At 39.8% G+C, this 21,698-nt stretch overlaps 1 protein-coding gene across 3 annotated transcripts in view; it reads left to right on the top strand.

Annotated features, from left to right (window-relative positions):
• Nucleotides 1-21,698, top strand: part of LOC126457025 (gastrula zinc finger protein XlCGF7.1-like) — a 127,169-nt gene that overhangs the window by 19,158 nt on the left and 86,313 nt on the right. For all 3 annotated transcript variants that reach the window (XM_050093001.1, XM_050093003.1, XM_050093002.1), the window contains exon 2: nucleotides 6,071-6,197. In XM_050093001.1, coding sequence (XP_049948958.1) covers nucleotides 6,071-6,197 — 127 coding nt within the window. The remainder of the gene's footprint in view (nucleotides 1-6,070; nucleotides 6,198-21,698) is intronic.

Raw genomic sequence — 21,698 nt, 5'->3', positions numbered from 1 at the left:
CAATGTCGTACAGGGACCAAGTCACATATTTTTTCGTTTGCATTTTGATTCTTCTAACGAACATTTCGGTCTCACCGTTGAACTGCAGGTGGAAGGGCAGGGCAAAAATGTGAATACCACAGGTGTTGCAGAAGTAGGCAAACTCTTGTGACACAAACTGAGGGCTGTTATCAGAGACCAGCATTGCCAGAAATCCTTTGATAGAAATTTTTTTTTTACAGGGCTGCCAGGGTGACCGAGAGAATTCATCGTTACTAACGGCTCATGTTCAGTGATGAGATGGAATTCTACCCCATACAGGAAAACATGAAAGTTCTTTAAGGCATAAACAATGGCGAGAGCTTCTTTCTCTATTTGTGAATACCTAATCTGAGTCGAATTAAGCATCTTCGATGCGTAGGCAGTAGGCCGCTTGGTGCCATTAGAATGTTTATGACCTAACACTGTCCCCAGGCCATTCTGGGACACATCTGTTGCTGATACTAAATGTTGACCCTGTTGATAGGTTATGAGGCAAGTTGCTGATTGTAACATAGACTTGAGTTTGGCAAACACCATTTCACACACCTGCAACCACTTGAAAGACGTCCCCTTATGTAACAAGACAGTTCCTTGACTGATGTAGGACGTGGAAGAGCCACGATGACAGAGACATTCTGATGTTGAGGTTTGATACCAGCACTAGAGACCATGAACCCAAGATAAATCATAGAAGACTGAAAGAAGTGGCACTTTTCCAAACTGCTACAATATCATCAATATAGTTGTTACAGCCATGCACAGACCTCATGAGTTCTTTGAGAAACCATTGAAAAATTGGTGGGGCACTGGCCCTGCAAAATCATAACATCTCTTTCTGTAGATATTCACAGTAGTAGCATGTGAACATTCAACCAGGTTACCATTTTTGAGATACTCATTCATAGGCGGTGTGTAATAATAATGTGCCCTTTGTTATAGTTTCTTTTCTCAGTGGATTTTCATATTTGTAGCATGTATCTTTGCTAGGGCAATACCTTGGTTGTGTCTGCTCTGCTTACATACTCTTATTACCACGTCACATGCACACACCACCACTAGGCAGCATCCAATGACATGGTGGGCAGTTGTCATAACGTTTTGGCTTATCAGCGTAAACATTTTTATGTACCTTTACTTGAAATAATGTCCATGTTAATAAACATCATCCCTTTTGAACTTTTGCTGCTTGATGGCCCTTGACAGTTGACAGAATGTTCCCTCAGGTACAAAACCTGAAACGCAAAGTAGCACTACCTTATTGAGTCAATTCTTGCACCAAAAAAACACCAGAATGGATTCTTTCAGAGGACACACAAACTTAAAGGAGGCTTGTTTCAAATTATTTGATTGATTACAACTTCAACAGAAAGCACAAACTAGGCCTACCTACCAGCAGTTTGATATTGACACCTTATAGCCTTTCTCAAAACCCACCAACATTGACCGTACTGCTAAAGCTTGAGTGAATGCTATTGCTCACTCACTTCATGATTAGATTAGTGGAACAGTTTTTGAAACTTCAGTAGTGAAATCCAATATACATTTCTATTTTTTGAAGCTTGCTTCTTGATCGGATGTGATACCACTATATAGTAAGCTGTGTTATAAAAATTTATTTAACAGGAGCATATCTGTTACACTACAATTCTTGTTCTCCCAGAGTACTCGCAAATAGTATGGTAGTAAAGGACTGGTCTGAGATCATACAAGGAGATGCCAGTCACAAGGAAGAATCAATAACCCATGTGTAATGAATAAAGCACTGATGCTGAAGTGGGCAGCACTTCACATATTGGCCTTCTCACACCCTAGCATCTGTTCCTGAGTTGATTACAGTGACTACAGTGATTAGTTTGATTTCTTTTCTCTGTCTTTGATAGTAACAAGTATTATCCAGTTTCATCCCCCAAGCTTGTGCTCTGCCTATAATGATAACAAAGGCAAGACTAACATACATGTACAGTAAGATTTAGTTAGTTTACACCATCTTGCCCTCTGGTGCAAAAAATGTAACGATGTGCAAATAATAGAGTATTTTGAGCAGACATTGTATTTCTTTCACTTTGTGTGCCCACACTAGTTTTCCCAAGGGAAAGAAAAAGGACTGTCCCTATACTATTTGATATGTATTAACATCTGTTGTTAGGTGAGCAGTTGTTGAACATTCCTCTGGTGATCCGTTAGACCTGCCACGGCGGTAGCAAGGTCAGTGAGATAGTGCAAGCTATTGTACACATCAAATAGCTGCTCCAAAAACATTGGAATTAGGCATGTGCTGTGGATAGACTGAAAGTTAGTTGATGTAACTAACCAGCCCACAAAAGGTACTACTAAAAAGAAAACTTTTTAGCTATGGGGGTTGGATACCAGCCAATCGCAAACTACATGCATAATACCATAAGATTTCAGTGCCTGTTAATGGATACTGCCCATGGTACTGTCAGATGCTTCATATAAGTTGCCAAAGATATTGCGTAGCCTTATATTGCAATTCAAATGGTGTATTGCAAGTTGAGAAATGACCTGCCATGTGGCCCCTATGATAAAGGCATCATGAATGTGTGTCTGAATACAAAATATATTTTTGATAGAATGTAATTTTCGTTATTTATGTCAGAAGTTACCAACTTGCTTTCTGCGTTTAGTCAATACCATAATGTCTTGAAATAAAACTGCCAATCTTTTGAGCACTTCTACCTAGTGATTTTTAGAAATGTCTTAATTTACTACCTGTATGATAATTTATGCAGCCAACTTCATTACATTGAGTGTGCACCTGTTATTTGGAGATCTGCTCCTCATTCGTTAGTCTTGTGGATTGAGAGACACCAATGATATCAACCACATTCAGGCTTTGAAGTAAACCTAAGATGACAGGTAAATGTTTGTGCTGGATGAGAACTCAAAACCCTATTTCCTGCACAACACAAATGGTCGCCTTGACCACCTCGGCTCTCCTGGCATGCTTCCCATCCGCCCCAAATTCACATCCTATCATATGCATCCCATTCTCCTCGTGCTGCCAGTTCACTTTGATTCCTACAGGAGTTTGGATGTAATGTACTTCCGCGCTGACATAATTGTGAAAGCCATCAATCTCTCTCTCTCTCTCTCTCTCTCTCTCTCTTTTGGTATGAAGTCATCATCGCAAGATGATAAGTCTGGTGAATATGGAGGCTGCTCCAGTACTTCCCACCCCCACTGCATGAGTAGATTCTGTGCGCATGCTGCCTTATGGTCTTTCACATTGACCTGAAGAATTAATGCGTCACGTAGACACTCGGGACGTTTCTCCCAAATAGCCCATTGTAGTTGTCATTCCAGGAAAGTGCGACAGTAATACAATGCATTATCAGGTTGTCCATGTAGGATGAAATGTCACATAATCACTTCTCTAATATCATAGGCCATAATGAACATTAACTTGACAAATGAGGGATTGTAATGAAATTTCTGCCTGCATGGCAAATCTGAATGACGCCATTCCGCAGACTGGCATTTCAGTTCTGGCTCGTAGGCCCTGACCCAAATCAATCTGTGACTATGATTCTTGCAAGCATATTGCCTCCGTCCTTCTCATAATGCACTAGATGCCTGCCACAAGTTTAATATTGTGTCCACTTTTCCACTTCACTTACTGCATGAGGCACCCATTTTGCAGCAACTTTACACGGGTGTAGCACATTGAGTAAAATCCTGTAGATTGTTGTATTCTCAATACCAGTATTGCACTGTAATTCCTACAGCATCATTCTCCAAGCATTGGATCATCTGAATACAAGCACAATTTATGTGCACACTGACAGGCTGCCTGGATCGGTGCATGTCAGGCATTGCAGCTCTACCACCCGTGAATGCATCTACCCACCGAGCAACTGTTCAGTACAGTAGAGCAGAATTTCCTATCGTTTCCACAAGCGCCTTGTGGCATTGTCACGCATTCCTTCCACGGTGATATGCAATCTTTACATGAGAGTGCTCGTCAAGCTGGGTAACATCCATCCTGAATGACTGCTCAACTCACACTGTGCTTTCTCTTCACGCTTCGTTCTCCTGGAAGGGACTGCCCTCTAGCATCACATCAAGTTACTGTGGATCCTTAGGGAAACTTCTGATGCCATAGAATGCATGTAGTTTGTTATATCCCCCCCCCCCCCCCCCAAAAAAAAAAAAAAAAATAATAATAATAATAAAAATAAAAGAAAATCCGCAACCAGCTTTTGAGGCAGGTTCCGTATACCAAAACAAGAAAAAAAGCCTAGAAAACATGGGCTCCAAAATGCGCACCTTAAGACCTGTGAGCACTTGTTCATCTTCGCTCATGTGAAACGCATCTCTTGTACTGAAAAAGTGCTCATAGCTCTTGGAAGGTATGTGTTTTAGAGTCTACATTTTTTCTTGTTTTATTGTGAAGGACCGGTCCCTAAGACTCGTTGGCGTTTTTCGAAGACACCCTGTATATGTAATACTAGCTTAGCACCCACTTCTTTGCTCTTGTACACTGTATGGTGTACAAAGATTTTTTTTTTATTCTGTAGTCAAATTTTATGTTGTTCACAAATTACAACACATTCTAATTAAGGCCATATAAGCATGGTCTTCTCTGAATGTACTTCTGACCAAAAAGTGATTCTGGTAGTGGGAGTCCAAAGTCTTTGTTAATCCTGCCTTTTGCGCTCTTGTGGTGACATTTCCGTAGAAACTTTCCTCTCCTATTTCTTTATATCTAACCAAGAAATGAAACAGCAGTTTCCATAGATTTAACTATTAAAATTTTTTAATATAATGAAATATGTTCTTAAAATTTTCATCACATTAGGGGCTGAATTTCCAAAAACAGTGAAACACATTTTTTTAGATTTCTAATGGAGAAGCCAAATACAAATTTTCACAGATTTAGCTTCAAAAATGCTATCACAATGAAATGTTTTCGTAAAACTTTTTGCCCCCTATTTCACACCCTTAGGTTTGAATTTCCAAAAAGAGTGAAACACTTTTTTTATTTCTAATAGACAGGCTAAATACAAATTTTCATAAACTTAGTGTCAAAATACTTGTGCAATGAAATATTTCCATATTGATTTTTATCCTCTATTTCACCACTTTAGGGGTTGATGTTCCCAAGAACACCCAAACAAATAGTTTTCTTCAATTTTCAACTCAGAACTCCAATACCAATTTTTATAGATATAGCTTTAAAAATGTTTCAATAGTACTTTAATAATAATTTATTTAAAAAAAACTTTCATTCACTATTTTACCCCATTAGTGGTTTAAATTCCAAAAATGCTGAAACATATATTTGTTTATTTGTGACTGAGAAACCAAATACCAATTTTCATAGTTCTAGCTTCAAAATTACTTTTGTAACGAGACATTTGGAAAAAAAACTTTCATACCCTGTTTCACCATCTTAGGGGTGACATTTCAAAAAATCCCTACCTAAAGTATAAGATCAATCGGTATAAGATCAATACCCTCTCCAAATTTCGGGTTTCTGTCCTTAGCGGTTTAGACTGTGCGGTGATGAGTCAGTAAATCTTATTCTGGAAATCATTGTCATGTACACAAATTATATGAACTGAGTGGTGCAGTGTTTGTGGTTGTGGCCTGCAGTATGCAGTATCCCAGAACAACTTTAAAATGAAATGTATCAGTCAGAAAACATTTCTATCTCAGTGTGAAACTCCAAACCCCATAATACGTTATATTAATAGTAAAAAATGTGATGGGAACACCTGTTGTAATTGGTTTCTTTTTAATCACTATATTTTCTGCAATATTGAAATCGTATTTTTTCTGATTTCCTAGTCCTAGTTGTGGATGTAAATGTTTCCCATATTCAGTTAATTTTATGCATGACATGGACCCCTTATTTATCTTTCTCATCTTATTACTTGTATTAGTGTGGTACAATACTTATTGTAAAATAGAACAAATCATACATGTTTTCTTGTCATAACAATTCCCGATTAGTTTTTTGGTATTTTAACTAGTCCGTACTTCATTGATTATATTCTGGGATTATAATAAATTTTCTTTCTTGTAGATCAGGGAAGTCGTGCAGAATAAACCAGGGCACAGCAAATGGTATATGTGACCCTAGACCTCAAGTAAATGAACAAGGTGGTAGAAATACCCCACAAATTAAAAGAGAAGAGATGTTCATCTCACAGGTAAGTTAAGAGTTTTAATAATTTACATAACTGACATTTAAGCAGAACCTTTTTTCTTTAACTTTTAAAAAGCATTCTACATCTACATGGATACTCTGCAAATCACATAAGTGCCTAGCAGAGGGTTCATCGAACCACCTTCACAATTCTCTATTATTCAAATCTCGTATAGCACACGCAAAGAACAAATACCTATATCTTACTGTACGAGCTCTGATTTCCCTTATTTTATTGTGGTGATAATTTCTCCCTATGTAGGTCAGTTTCAACAAAATATTTTCGCATTCGGAGGAAAAAGTTGGTGATTGGAATTTCGTGAGAAGATTCCATCGCAACAAAAAACGCCTTTCTTTTTATGATGTCCAGCCCAAATCCTGTATCATTTCTGTGGCACTCTCTCCCATATTTTGCAATAATACAAAACGTGCTGCCCTTCCTTGAATTTTTTCGATGTACTCCGTCAGTCCTATCTAATAAGGATCCCACAACGTGCAACAGTATTCTAAAAGAGGACAGACAAGTGTAGTGTAAGCAGTCTCCTTAGTAGATCTGTTACATTTTCTAAGTGCCCTGCCAATAAAATGCAGTTTTTGGTTTGCCTTCCTCACAACATTTTCTGTTTGTTCCTTCCAATTTAAGCTGTTCGTAATTTTAATACCTAGGTATTTAGTTGAATTTACGGCATTTAGATAAGACTGATTCACCGTATAACCGAAGCTTAATGGATTCCTTTTAGCACTCATGTGAATGACCTCACACTTCGTTATTTAGGGTCAACTGCCAATTTTTGCACCATTTAGATATCTTTTCTAAATCGTTTTGCAGTTTGTTTTGATCTTCTGATGGCTTTATTAATCGATAAGCGACAGCGTCATCTCCAAACAACCTAAGACGGCTGCTCAGGTTGTCTCCCAAATCGTTTATATACATAAGGAAAAGCAAATGGCCCTTAACACTACCTTGGGGAACGCCAGAAATCACTTCTGTTTTACTCGATAACTTTCCGTCAATTACTACAAACTGTGACCTCTCTGACAGGAAATCACAAATCCAGTCACATAACTGAGACAATATTCCATAAGCGTGCAATTTCACTACAAGCCACTTGTGTGGTACAGTGTTAAAAGCCTTCCAGAAATCGAGGATCGATCTGAAATCCGTTATAGGTAGCACTCAACACATCATGTGAATAAAGAGCTAGTTGTGTTTCACAGGAACGATGTTCTCTAAACCCATGTTGACTGTGTGACAATACACAGTTTTCTTTGAGGTAATTGATAATGTTTGAACACAATATATGTTCCAAAATCGTGCTGCATACCGACGTTAATGATATGGGCCTGTAATTTAGTGGATTACTCCTACTACCTTTCTTGAATATTAGTGTGATCTGTGCAACTTTCCAGTCTTTGGTTACGGATCTTTTGTCGAGCAAACGGTTGTATATGATTGTCAAGTATGGAGCTAATGCATCAGCATACTCCTAAATGAACCTAATTGGTATGCAACCTGGACCAGAAGACTTGCTTTTATTAAGTGATTTAAGTTGCTTCACTTCTCCGAGGATATTTACTTCTAGTTACTCATGTTGGCAGCTGTTCTCGATTCGAATTCTAGAATATTTACTTCGTTTTCTTTTGTGAAGGCATTTCAAAAGGCTGTGTTTAATAACTCTGCTGTGGCAGCACTGTCTTCGATAGTATCTCCATTGCTATCACGCAGAGAAGGCATTGATTGTTTCTTGCCACTAACATACTTCACATACAACCAGAATCTCTTTGTATTTTCTGCCGGGTTTTGAGACAAAGTTTCATTGTAGAAACTGTTATAAGCATCTCGCGTTGAAGTCCGTGCTAAATTTCGAGATTCTGTAAAAGATCGCCAATCTTGGGGATTTTGCGTCTGTTTAAATTTGGCATGTTTGTTTCTTTGTTTCTGCAACAGTGTTCTAACCCGTTTTACATCTACATTTATACTCCGCAAGCCACCTAACGGTGTGTGGCGGAGGGCACTTTACGTACCACTGTCATTACCTCCCTTTCCTGTTCCAGTTGCGTATGCTTCGCGGGAAGAACGACTGTCTGAAAGCCTCCGTGCGCGCTCTAATCTCTCTAATTTTACATTCGTGATCTCCTCGGGAGGTATAAGTAGGGTGAAGCAATATATTCGATACCTCATCCAGAAACGCACCCTCTCGAAACCTGGCGAGCAAGCTACACCGCGATGCGGAGCGCCTCTCTTGCAGAGTCTGCCACTTGAGTTTGTTAAACATCTCCGTAACGCTATCACGGTTACCAAATAACCCTGTGACGAAACGCGCCGCTCTTCTTTGGATCTTCTCTATCTCCTCCGTCAACCCGATCTGGTACGGATCCCACACTGATGAGCAATACTCAAGTATAGGTCGAACGAGTGTTTCGTAAGCCACCTCCTTTGTTGATGGACTACATTTTCTAAGGACTCTCCCAATGAATCTCAACCTGGTACCCGCCTTACCAACAATTAATTTTATACGATCATTCCACTTCAAATCGTGCCACACGCATACTCCCAGATATTTTACAGAAGTAACTGCTACCAGTGTTTGTTCCACTATCATATAATCATACAATAAAGGATCCTTCTTTCTATGTATTCGCAATACATTACACAATGGTCCCATAACACTCCCCTGTGGCACGCCAGAGGTTACTTTAACGTCTGTAGACGTCTCTCCATTGATAACAACATGCTGTGTTCTGCTTGCTAAAAACTCTTCAATCCAGCCACACAGCTGGTCTGATATTCCATAGGCTCTTACTTTGTTTATCAGGCGACAGTGCGGAACTGTATCGAACGCCTTCCGGAAGTCAAGAAAAATAGCATCTACCTGGGAGCCCGTATCTAATATTTTCTGGGTCTCATGAACAAATAAAGCGAGTTGGGTCTCACACGATCGCTGTTTCCGGGATCCATGTTGATTCCTACAGAGTAGATTCTGGGTTTCCAAAAACGACATGATACTCGAGCAAAAAACATGTTCTAAAATTCTACAACAGATCGACGTCAGAGATATAGGTCTATGGTTTTGCGCATCTGCTCGATGACCCTTCTTGAAGACTGGGACTACCTGTGCTCTTTTCCAATTATTTGGAACCTTCCGTTCCTCTAGTGACTTGCGGTACACGGCTGTTAGAAGGGGGGCAAGTTCTTTCGCGTACTCTGCGTAGAATCGAATTGGTATCCCGTCAGGGCCAGTGGACTTTCCTCGGTTGAGTGATTCCAGTTGCTTTTCTATTCCTTGGACACTTATTTCGATGTCAGCCATTTTTTCGTTTGTGCGAGGATTTAGAGAAGGAACTGCAGTGCGGTCTTCCTCTGTGAAACAGCTTTGGAAAAAGGTGTTTAGTATTTCAGCTTTACGCGTGTCATCCTCTGTTTCAATGCTATCATCATCCCGGAGTGTCTGGATATGCTGTTTCGAGCCACTTACTGATTTAACACAAGACCAGAACTTCCTAGGATTTTCTGTCAAGTCAGTACATAGAATTTTACTTTCGAATTCACTGAACGCTTCACGCGTAGCGCTCCTTACGCTAACTTTGACATCGTTTAGCTTCTGTTTGTCTGAGAGGTTTTGGCTGCGTTTAAACTTAGAGTGAAGCTCTCTTTGCTTTCGCAGTAGTTTCCTAACTTTGTTGTTGTACCACGGTGGGTTTTTCCCGTCCCTCACAGTTTTACTCGGCACGTACCTGTCTAAAACGCATTTTATGATTGCCTTGAACTTTTTCCATAAACACTCAACATTGTCAGTGTCGGAACAGAAATTTTCGTTTTGATCTGTTAGGTAGTCTGAATTCTGCCTTCTATTACTCTTGCTAAACAGATAAACCTTCCTCCCTTTTTTTATATTCCTACTAACTTCCATATTCAGTGATGCTGCAACGGCCTTATGATCACTGATTCCCTGTTCTGTACATACAGAGTCGAAAAGTTCGGGTCTGTTTGTTATCAGTAGGTCCAAGATGTTATCTCCACAAGTTGGTTCTCTGTTTAATTGCTCGAGGTAATTTTCGGATAGTGCACTCAGTATAATGTCACTCGATGCTCTGTCCCTACCACCCGTCCTAAATATCTGAGTGTCCCAGTCTATATCTGGTAAATTGAAATCTCCACCTAAGACTATAACATGCTGAGAAAATTTATGTGAAATGTATTCCAAATTTTCTCTCAGTTGTTCTGCCACTAATGCTGCTGAGTCGGGAGGTCGGTAAAAGGAGCCAATTATTAACCTAGCTCGGTTGTTGAGTGTAACCTCCACCCATAATAATTCACAGGAACTATCCACTTCTATTTCACTACAGGATAAACTACTACTAACAGCGATGAACACTCCACCACCGGTTGCATGCAATCTATGCTTTCTAAACACCGTCTATACCTTTGTAAAAATTTCGGCAGAATTTATCTCTGGCTTCAACCAGCTTTCTGTACCTATAACGATTTCTGCTTCGGTGCTTTCTATCAGCGCTTGAAGTTCCGGTACTTTACCAACGCAGCTTCGACAGTTTACAATTACAATACCGATTGCTGCTTGTTCCTCGCATGTCCTGACTTTGCCCTGCACCCGTTGAGGCTGTTGCCCTTTCTGTACTTGCCAAAGGCCATCTAACCTAAAAAACCGCCCAGCCCACACCACACAACCCCTGCTACCCGTGTAGCTGCTTGTTGCGTGTAGAGGACTCCTGACCTATCCAGCGGAACCCGAAACCCCACCACCCTATGGTGCAAGTCGAGGAATCTGCAGCCCACACGGTCGCAGAACCGTCTCAGCCTCTGATTCAGACCCTCCATTCGGCTCTGTACCAAAGGTCCGCAGTCAGTCCTGTCGACGATGCTGCAGATGGTGAGCTCTGCTTTCATCCCGCTAGCGAGACTGGCAGTCTTCACCAAATCAGATAGCCGCTGGAAGCCAGAGAGGATTTCCTCGGATCCATAGTGACACACATCATTGGTGCCGACATGAGCGACCACCTGCAGATGGGTGCACCCTGTACCCTTCATGGCATTCGGAAAGACCCTTTCCACATCTGGAATGACTCCCCCCGGTATGCACACGGAGTGCACATTGGTTTTCTTCCCCTCTCTTGCTGCCATATCCCTAAGGGGCCCCATTACGCTCCTGACGTTGGAGCTCCCAACTACCAGTGTACCAAGGAGGATCAGCTCCATAGTTTGTTAATCTCTCAATTGCTGCCGATACTATTTCTTTGAATTCAAGCTACATCTGGTCTATACTTGCATTATTAATTTGGAATGAGTGGAGATTGTCTCTCAGGAAGGCCTCAAGTGAATTTTTATCTGCTTTTTGGAATGGGTATATTTTTCGTTTATTTTTGGAAGATTTTGGGATTACAATATTCAATCTCGCTACGACAACCCTGTGTTCACCAATCCCTGTATCAGTTTTGATGCTCGTTATTAACTCAGGATTATTTGTTGCTAAGAGGTCAAGCGTGTTTTCACAACTGTTTACTATTCGTGTGGGCTCATGAACTAACTGCCCAAAATAATTTTCAGAGAATGCGTTTAGCACAACTTCGGATGATATTTTATGCGTACCTCCGGATTTAAACATGTATTTTCACCATCATATCGAGGGTAGATTAAAGTCACCACCAGCTATAATCATATGAGTCGTGTACATGTTTGAAATCAGACTCAAGCTTTCTTTGAACCTTTCAGTAACTATATCATATGAATTGGGATGTTGGTAAAAGGATCCAATTATTATTTTATTCCGGTTGCCAGCAATGATCTCTGCCCATACTAACTGACGGGAACTATCTACTTCAATTTCGTGACAAGCTAAGCTACTTCTAACAGCAACAAACGCACCACCGCTAACTGTGTCTAGCCTAAACTTTCGGAACACAGTTAGGTTCTTTAAAAATTTCGGCTAAACTTATCTCCAGCTTTAGCCAGCTTTCAGTGCCCATAACGATTTGAGCATCAGTGCTTTCTATTAGCGCTTGGAGCTCTGGTACTTTCCCAACACAGCTACAACAATTTTACAACTATTATACCAATGGTTCCTGTATCTACGTTCTTCCTGTGTTCGGCCTGCACCCTATGTGACTGAAGCCCTTCTTGTTTTTTCCCAAGACCATATAACCTAAAAAACCACCCAGTCCACACTACACAGCCCCTGCTACCAGTGTAGCCGCCTCCTGCATATAGTGGACAACTGACACATTCAGTGGAACCCGAAACCCAGCCACCCTTTGGCACAAGTCAAGGAATGTGCAGCCTACATGGTCGCAGAACCGTCTGAGCCTCTGATTTGGACCCTCCACTCGGCTCTGTACCAGAGGTCCGCAATCGGTCCTGTCGACTATGCTGCAAATGGTCAGCTCTGCTTTCATCTTGCAAGAAAGACTGGCAGCCTTTACCACTTATGTTAGAGAATCTATTCTGATCCAAAGTGACACAAATCATTGGTACTGACGTGAGCAACCACGTGCAGTTGGCTGCACCCTGTGCTCTTCATGGCATCCGGGAGGAGCCTTTCCACATCTGGAATGACTCCACCTGGTATGCACACAGAGTGCACATTGGTTTTCTTTCCTTTCTTGGCAGCCATGTCCCCATAACACATCTAACATTGGAGCTCCCAACTACCAGTAACTCCACCCTCGGTGATTGCCCGAATCTTGCAGGGTGAGTGGTTTCCTCTGAAACAGGAAAGACGACAGCATCTGGCTCAGCGACAGTGTCAGCCATAGACAGCACCTAGAATCTGTTTGTCAGGCAAACAGGGGAGGCCTTACGTGCGGCTGCCTGGGAAGTCTTTTGCCACCTGCTTCACCCTGGGGCAACCTCCCACTCAACCACAGGTGAGGAGTCAACCTCAGTGCGAGCAGTAACTGGGCTGGCCACTGGTGAGGACTAATCGGAGGACTCTGATGTGCTGGATGACCGTCGGATCCCCCCGGCTGGCCCACAACAGTGGTGCCCATCCACTGCAGCTTCAAGCTGTGTAACCGAAGCCATCACAGCCTGAAGCTGAGAGCGAAGTGTCACCAACTCGGCTCGCATCCGCACATAACAAATGCAGTCCCTGTCCATACCAAAGACCGTGGAAAACTAAACTACGCAGATAAAGGGACTATCGGCACGTGCTGCACAACTCTAATGTAGACCCTAACGAAAATGCAGGAACTGTGTCTAATAATACACAGATATTCAAAAACCTAATTACTGAAGCATTCAGGTGAAACTAGATAATTTGCCCCTGATTAGGAACTTGTGGTGTTGCAAAATCGGCTTACTTTCCAATGCAAACAAAAATGTGAGAACTGTGGCTATTAGATACTAAATTTACACGTAGAAACTCAAGGTACTAAACTATTAAAGCATACAGATAATATTATAAAATTCTCTTCTGGTTAGGAACTCTTTAATGTCACAAAAGCAGTTACTTCCCTGTTCCTGCTTGTGTCTCGGTCAGTTACTGCTGCCTGACTGACTTGATGACTAACGCCAATGAACCTGTGAAAAACACTGACAAGACCAAAGAACAAGGAAATTAGACGTTTAAGATATCAGGGAATAACTTCCTTGGAGCTAGAGGGAGCTATAGAGGGTAAAAACACTAAAGAAAGGAGGAGATCGGAATAGATACAACAAATAATTGATGACGTAGGTTGCAAGTGTTCTGAGATCAAGAGGTTGGCACAGTAGAGGAATCCATGGTAGGCTGCATTGATAATAGGACAGAGCATATTGTACAACATGTTGCAGGACATGGTATTTTTACAACAACCGAGCAAATGTGGGTTTCTATAGGTTTCAGTTACAGAATTTCATTATTACCAAACTTGAAATCTCTTTCCTAACACTTACTTGGGTCTGGAAGATAACCTGGGCATGATTAGAGAAGTTTTGGTTGTCATCATCCTTGCTATGTTTTTCTCCCACAATTACCTCTGTTGTATTCGTAGCTTTCATGTGTTTTGTATCTCTTTATTATTTGTCTGTTTGTTTCCACCGTTTGTTTTGGTTTTGGTCTCTATATTCCCTTTCTGTTTTTTTATTTTGAACTTTTTATCTTGGCCGTCATTTCAGTTCCCTATAAACAGGTTTCGTGCTAGTCTAGCATGTGGAAGACTCTCATCTCTACAAAATTGTTGCAGCCTACGTCCATTTGAACCAGTTTGGTTCCTTTTTACTGTCTTCTGGCTGTAGTCCTCCTCTTCATTTTTGAACCTCCATCACCAAATTTATGATTCCTTGAGACATCAGGATGTGAACTATCATCTGATTCCTTCTTTGAGTCAAGCTGTGCTACAAATTTCATTTTTCCTAAACTTTAATCTGTACTTCTCCATTAGTGATCTGATATATCAATGTAACCTTCAGCATTCTTCTATAGCATCACATTTCAAAAGCTTCTATTCTCTTCTTGTCTAAACTGTTTATCAGATATGTTTCACTTGCTTATAAAGCTTCACTACAGACAAGTACTTTCAGGAAACAGTCTGCATTTTGTCTGCTTCACTTCTCCCATTGTCAGTTATAGCCCAAATAACCTGACTACGGATTTGATTTGATATGAATAGAGACATAAAAAACAGTGGCCATAGCACACTATTGACACTATTGCCCGCATCAAAACCGGGCTTATAGTGTGATTTCATTCCTTATAGTAAAGCCAGTCAGTAGGAGGTTGTTTACTAGTTCTTAATTAGACACAATTTCTTCAGGACTTGGTGCAAATATTTTGGAGGATTGTGTGCTTCGCATTGGAGGATTGTGTGGTGTGGTTTTGTCACCTTTCCCATACATCTAACACATAGGGGCTTTTTTTCTATACCCAAGTGTGTGTGTGTGTGTGTGTGTGTGTTTGTGTTTGTGTTTGTGTGTTTGTGTTTGTGTTTGTTTCTTTCTTAAAGTTCCCATGGCTTGTCATTAATGCTACCGTAAGTTTAGTCTGTCTCCTGTGTGATACAAGAATTACAAAACTTTTTAAAAAAAACATGGTCTATATTCAACATGCTGCCTTGTGAACTAGTTTCATAGTTTTGATTTAATCATTGCCTATGTGATGGTTAGGACAGTGTATCAGCTTGTTCATTGCCACAGATTCCGGAGTGGTCAGATACTGACAGCAGACTTACCCTGTTGCTTTCTCTTAGTCTCACAAGGACTTTGTGGCGTTCTGCAATGATCTTTGTTCTTGGTGTAAGGGTAGATAAAAATATCAGAGCTGCTTCGCTGTCTGAATAAATGTAAATGCTACAATCTGGGTATTTCCCCTGGAGTACCATGGCCAGCTTCTCTAGAGAGACTGCGCTCTAGTCTAAGCTATATCCCATATAACCTGGAACCAGTACCTTCATCTGTTTTCAAACTGTTAGTAAACCAGGCTATGTCCCCTCCACTGTGTCATGGTTCGTTCTTCCACTGCTCCCTACCCTAATTGTTACATTGATATGTAAGCAGCTGGAAGTTATTGTATAGTCAACCAGCATTTCCCCAACCATTCCTCTATTTATCCTCCATTGGTGTGGGATTCAGGAGATCCTAAAGGTATCCAGTCATTTCCAGTTTTTACCGTGCATATTCTTTCTGCTGCCTATATTTTAACCAACAGATGTAATAGGAATAATAGTTTTGCATACTTGATTGCAAGGTTGTGTTTGGTAAGGACCCCCTGATATTTTGCCCTTTGGCCTTTCCTTCTTCTAGGTTGAACTGTCTTCTTTGCAAATCCAGGTTATTGTTCCACCAAGGCACATTGCTGTCTGTGCACTTCTTGGTGATTTGGCAGTTTTCTAAATGAGAGGCCATAATGGCAGAAGTCACTGCATCTGACATTTCCTGAAACCCTACTGGATTCCTTATCAAAGTTCTGATTTCAGGTAAGTGTGAGTTAAGGTCTATCTTATGAGTCCCATTCTGTTTTCCTAGGATTCCTGTAGACCATTGTCTGTTTAGCAGCCATTTTGACCCCAAACATAATATACATGTTGTCAGGTAAGAATGCCTCCAATTCCACATGCCATTTCTTGACATAGCTGCCCATTACAATGGACACAAAAGTTATGTCAGTTACTTCCTGCCTTCTTTCTTATCATCCTGAATGTAGCTTCCCTGCCTCGGTTCAGAACTTCTAGGTTGCTTTTGTGTAAAAATTCAAGTAGGTACTCACCACTGCTGTTGGTGTAGCTGTTGCTCACACAATTCAATTTCCCACGTGCTTTGTCTCGCGCAGTTCATCCTGATGCTCACAAGTCCCTGGAACAAAACTCAGCCATCAGGAAAAATGAAATTCCATTGTTTTCATAAAAGCGTGTTCTGGAGTTCTTCAGTTTTACCCTAGTATAAATCACTACCTCCAGTTCCTCAGATACCTCAAATGTCGCCCTTATATAAATATGGTTCCTGGATCAGGGTCACATTCATCTTCTGTCTTCCCAGAAGATGACATAGGGTGGCAGTTGCTCCTTTACTGTGTTGCAGAATTATGTGCAACACTTGCAGTCTACATGTTACTGCCATAGTCAATTCCATTGTCTGTGATTACCCTGATGGTTACTTGTGAGAGCCCTGTGTACAATCTCCGGTCATGTTCCTGCATTGTCCTCAGGGATTTTTCACAAACTTCCATCACAACGGTTTGGCCATTCGTTACAACCTTTCAAGAGATTACCCTCCAGTCCTCTGTTGTGACCTCCTGGTTCTTTGCCCTTATTTTCTCAGAGTCTTTTGAGGTTTTGATACCCAAGGAGGTTTTGGTACTTAAATTGATACCTATGATGCAGTCTTGAAGAGCTCAGATGCTGTCTTGAACAGCAGCTTTGTCTCCTCCCACAGTGGTATCTTGGGCACCCTCTCCTTCAGCCAATCCTCTGTTCACATCCCCTCACAGACATAGATAAAAGCATCTTTATCCAGATAGACTATGCTGAATTCGGTTGCTGGACTAGTGTCCTGCCCCCAGTCTTCCCAATTAGAGCCACATGAACAAGCTCGATCTGCTGCAGGCTGATGTTGACCAATGGATATCCCTGTTGGGTAACTGCCATCCTAAGAACAGGGACTGCAATAATATAGGCCTGTTTCCCTACTCCCTTCCCTGCCTCAGCTTTATCTAGCTGTGATCATCCTGACAAATTGGAGTATTAGACTACTCCATTGTTCTCTTGTTTCGAGTGTTGGAAGTAGAAGTGATCTGTTTACCCCCTTCACTCTGAGACAGTCTTTTTTTGGAAGTCTTTTGTTGAAAATCTTTTAGTTTGGGAAGTTTTCTCTTATGAGCCCCAGACAAGGATTTAATCATCGCCAGTTTCAGCATATCTGTGGCAGTTTCCACATCTTGCACTAGTCTATTACATAATCCAGTTTGTACTGGTTGTTACCTATCTCGTTTCTTGATAACTGAATGATGTGGAATCTTACGCGGTATATTGTGGTAGGACCACATTCGCACCACGTGTTTGTAATTGATAATAATACGAGTAGTTCCAGCACAATTTCAGCAAGGCTTATTTATTAGTAGCTGCTGAAAGATTACACACTGCAGATCTCGTTTGTCTAGGGGTTTTGTCTGCAAAACATTACTCTAACAAGCATGGCCTGGGTTTTCTTCTTGTTTGAAATAAACACTACCGGATTCGAATTACTTTTGGCTAAAAATAATATTTATTCGTACTTTTTGTTTAGTCACTACAATATTTTTCACTACGAACATTGATACCCTAAAAATGCATTATACTGTACTGGTCACTTAAACACATCCATCTCCCTCCAATACCGACAAAGAAGTGGCGGGCAAGCCAACATGTGCCCGGAAGTTGCAGACATTCCTGCATTCCAGATTCTTTGGTCTTCTGACATTAATACACTCCAAAGACACATAAATAAATACATATAAATATACAACATTAATCATCTCAAACAAATCCATTATTTATCATAAAAGAAAATATTCATAAATAAATAAATTAAACACATTGTATGGCAACATAATGAAGTTACCTTAACTCTCTACTGTGGGCATCGTACTTTTCGCATGAGATAAAGTTTATCTCTGACAGGTAATTACATTACAATAGCCCACCAGGACTTACAAGTGTACCTTGGTCCACTTGTCAGTCCGATACAGAAATTGCATCATTGTCTTGGCTTGTATACAACTTTTTATCACAACTGTAGTAAACTGTTTATTCTTTCATCAACCCTCGACTTCCTCCTTTGTCTCACAACATAGATTACATACATATGTCGATTTGTTGCCCAGAAATTTACTATAAAATAATACTAAAGTTAAAACATTTTCTCATATTAGAACAAACATAGTACCAACTCCTATATCATCAGTGAGGTTGCAAAAGTATTTCAATTCAACAACACTATTCTCTCATGAGCCCTGTAAATTATGTGACATCAAAATTAAGAGACAAAATAAGCCAACAAATTATCTGTGTTGTGTTATAAACAGAGCTGAATAAAAACAGTTATGGTGAGCATGATGTAAAACAAAAGCACACTTGCATATACAAGAAAATATATTCTATTAACTATACAATTTTTTTTTTTTTCTTTTTTTCTTTTTTTTTTTTTTAGCATTATGGTCTATTTAAGTGAATGAACAAGATTTCAAAATTTATGAGATTTGCTATTCTCAAACTGTGAGGGTGGGTGACATGTCTTGTCTCCTAGCATCATCAGTAAAATAAAATCCCTTATTTATCAAGTTTACATATTTTGCAATTCATTGAATACTGTAAAATTACTTAAAAAAAAAACACATAGGACTCATGAAATCTAATCTTATAATAGAATTATGTGACGATCAGTCTAGATACAACATCGTTTTGCATGAGATGTGTTACATGGCATAGTATGGTGACTGCATTTTTTTTCTTTCTTTCTTTACTTCCAGTAAAATTCGTTCCAGATAAAGGCATGTTTGTAGGCTCAGTTTGCTCTTTTCTCAATATACGGCTTCAAAGAAACAACATTCCTAAGACCAAACAGCTTCCTCGACTTGGGATATACTAATCGGTACGCATTTGGATGGGGGTTCTCAATAATCTCAAATGGCCCGATGTAAATGTCAAAGAACTTCTTGAGTTCTGCTGTTAGTAACTTTGATCGTTCGTGGGATTTCACTAAGACATGGTCACCTACTCTGAATGTGGTAGCCTTTATTTTCCTATTATGTCTGTTTTTCCTAGCTTCACCTAGTTTCTTCATGGTTTTCTTTACAATCTCTTCACGTTCTTTCATTGATATTAAGCTACATTGTGGAAAGTCTATTAATTCAGAAATAAGATTTGCTGGTCTGAGGTGAAACATAATTTCATATGGTGAAAACCCAGTAGAGCTATGCTGCAAGCTGTTCATGATATCCTCGAAGTTGTTTACATGGTCGGACCAACTAGGGTGTTTGTGACTACAATACGTCCTACAAAGTCTCCCTATTTCTCTCATGTACCTTTCTGCTGGGTTTGAAGATGGGTTGTACACGGATATCAAGATATGTTTTGTGTTAGTTTTTTCCATGAATGCTTTCCAGTTTTTTGAAACAAATTGTGAACCATTATCCGATAGTATAGCTTTAGGTTTCCCTACACTCTTGAAGTAATCTCTCTCAATTTTTGTAATGATCTCTTTACTTGTAGCTTTTCGCACAGAATAAAGTTTAATTAGTTTGGAAAATACATCAACCATGACGAATATAAAACAATGGCCACCTTTGCTTTTAGGTAAAGGTCCATAAAAGTCTACAGCTACTAAATCTAATGGCTTATCTGGAATGATGTTCTGCATTTCTCCCTGACATGTTCTGTTGCTTACTTTTACTCTTTGACATTTGTCACATGTTGATATTTCGTTCCTCACCTTCTTTACCATGTTATAAAAGTAGATATTTTCTTGTAACTTTTTTACACATTTCTGTATTCCACAGTGACCATAACTCTCATGGGTGTACTTTATTAATTTGTCTGCCTCACACTCTGGCCAACATAGCTTCCAATTGTCAGAGTCCACATCTGTTCTTCTAAAGAGTGTTCCCTTAAAGACCTTATAGTACTTGTCAAGTTTATCATACCCTCTTTTGCCTAAACAGTCCTTAACCAATTTCCAATTGGGATCGTTATTCTGTCCCCTCCTGATGTTATTGCAAAGTGTCTTTATGAGCTTTTCATCTTGGATTCCCTTCATGTATCTTATTTTAAATTCCTTTTCTTCTTCTTGATCAAACATTTCCTGATCTCCTCCTACTGGTAACCTGGATAAAGCATCAGCTACTACATTTTCTGATCCCTTAATATACACAATTTCGTAATCAAACTGTTGCATGAACATTGCCCACCTGGTTAATCTACTGTGATATAGTCTACACTCCTGCAAGTAACTTAAAGCTTTGTGGTCTGAATAGACTTTTATCTTGTGTCCTAACAGGTATGTTTTAAATTTTGTAAACGCCCAGTGTACTGCGAGTAATTCTTTTTCTGTGACAGTGTATGTTCTCTCATGTTTAAGTAACATTCTGCTGGCAAATGCAATTGTACAATGAAGATTTTTTTCATTCACAATTTTCTCCTGAAATAGTTCTGCTCCTAGTCCATAATCACTACTGTCAGTGTGAAGACAAAATGGCAAACTAAAATCTGGTCTGTGTAAAAGACTGTTCTTACAAAGTTCATTCTTAATTTTATCGAATGCTTTCTGGCACTCTTCAGACCAATTCCATGGACTATTTTTTCTAAGTAAATTGCTTAAACATGTTACATTAAGGCATTGTCCATTTACATATTTTCGATAGAATCCACAGAGTCCGTAGAAAGACTTTAATTGTTTCTGGTTTCTAGGAGATGGAAAGTTTACGATAGATTTTATTTTCTCAGGATCTGCACTTATCCCTTCCTTAGTAATGACATGACCTAAAAATTTGAGTTCTGACACACCAAATTTACATTTTTCCAGTTTTAATGTCATACCACCTCTTCTGAGTTTCTCACACACCTTTTTCAATAACTTCAAATGATCCTCCCAACTTTGATTTGAAACTAATATATCGTCTACATAAATTGTTAATTCTGACACAACTTCTTGGCCAAGTACATAGTCTAGTGCCCTTATAAATTTGGCGACTGACGAGTTTAATCCGAAAGGCACTACACAATACTGGTAACATCTCCCATTGTATAAGAAAGCAGTGTACTTTCTGGAACTAATTGCAAGAGGTACTTGATGAAAACCTGAAGTTAGGTCAAGGCTTGACATAATTTGGATATTTTTAAATTTATATAACAACTCATCGATGTTCTCTGGGTGGTCAGTTTCTCTGTATAAACATTTGTTTAACTGTCTGGAATCTAGTACTAGTCTGACTTGTCCATTAGGTTTATTTACAGTGACTAAGGGATTATTATAAGGGCTTATACTCCTCTCAATGATTTCACACACTTCCATCTTTTGCAATTCTTTCTCCGCTGCTATCCTTTT

Source organism: Schistocerca serialis, chromosome 2, assembly GCF_023864345.2.
Source record: "Schistocerca serialis cubense isolate TAMUIC-IGC-003099 chromosome 2, iqSchSeri2.2, whole genome shotgun sequence".
Classification (NCBI taxonomy): domain Eukaryota; kingdom Metazoa; phylum Arthropoda; class Insecta; order Orthoptera; family Acrididae; genus Schistocerca; species Schistocerca serialis.
This window is presented reverse-complemented; position numbering and strand designations above follow the sequence as displayed.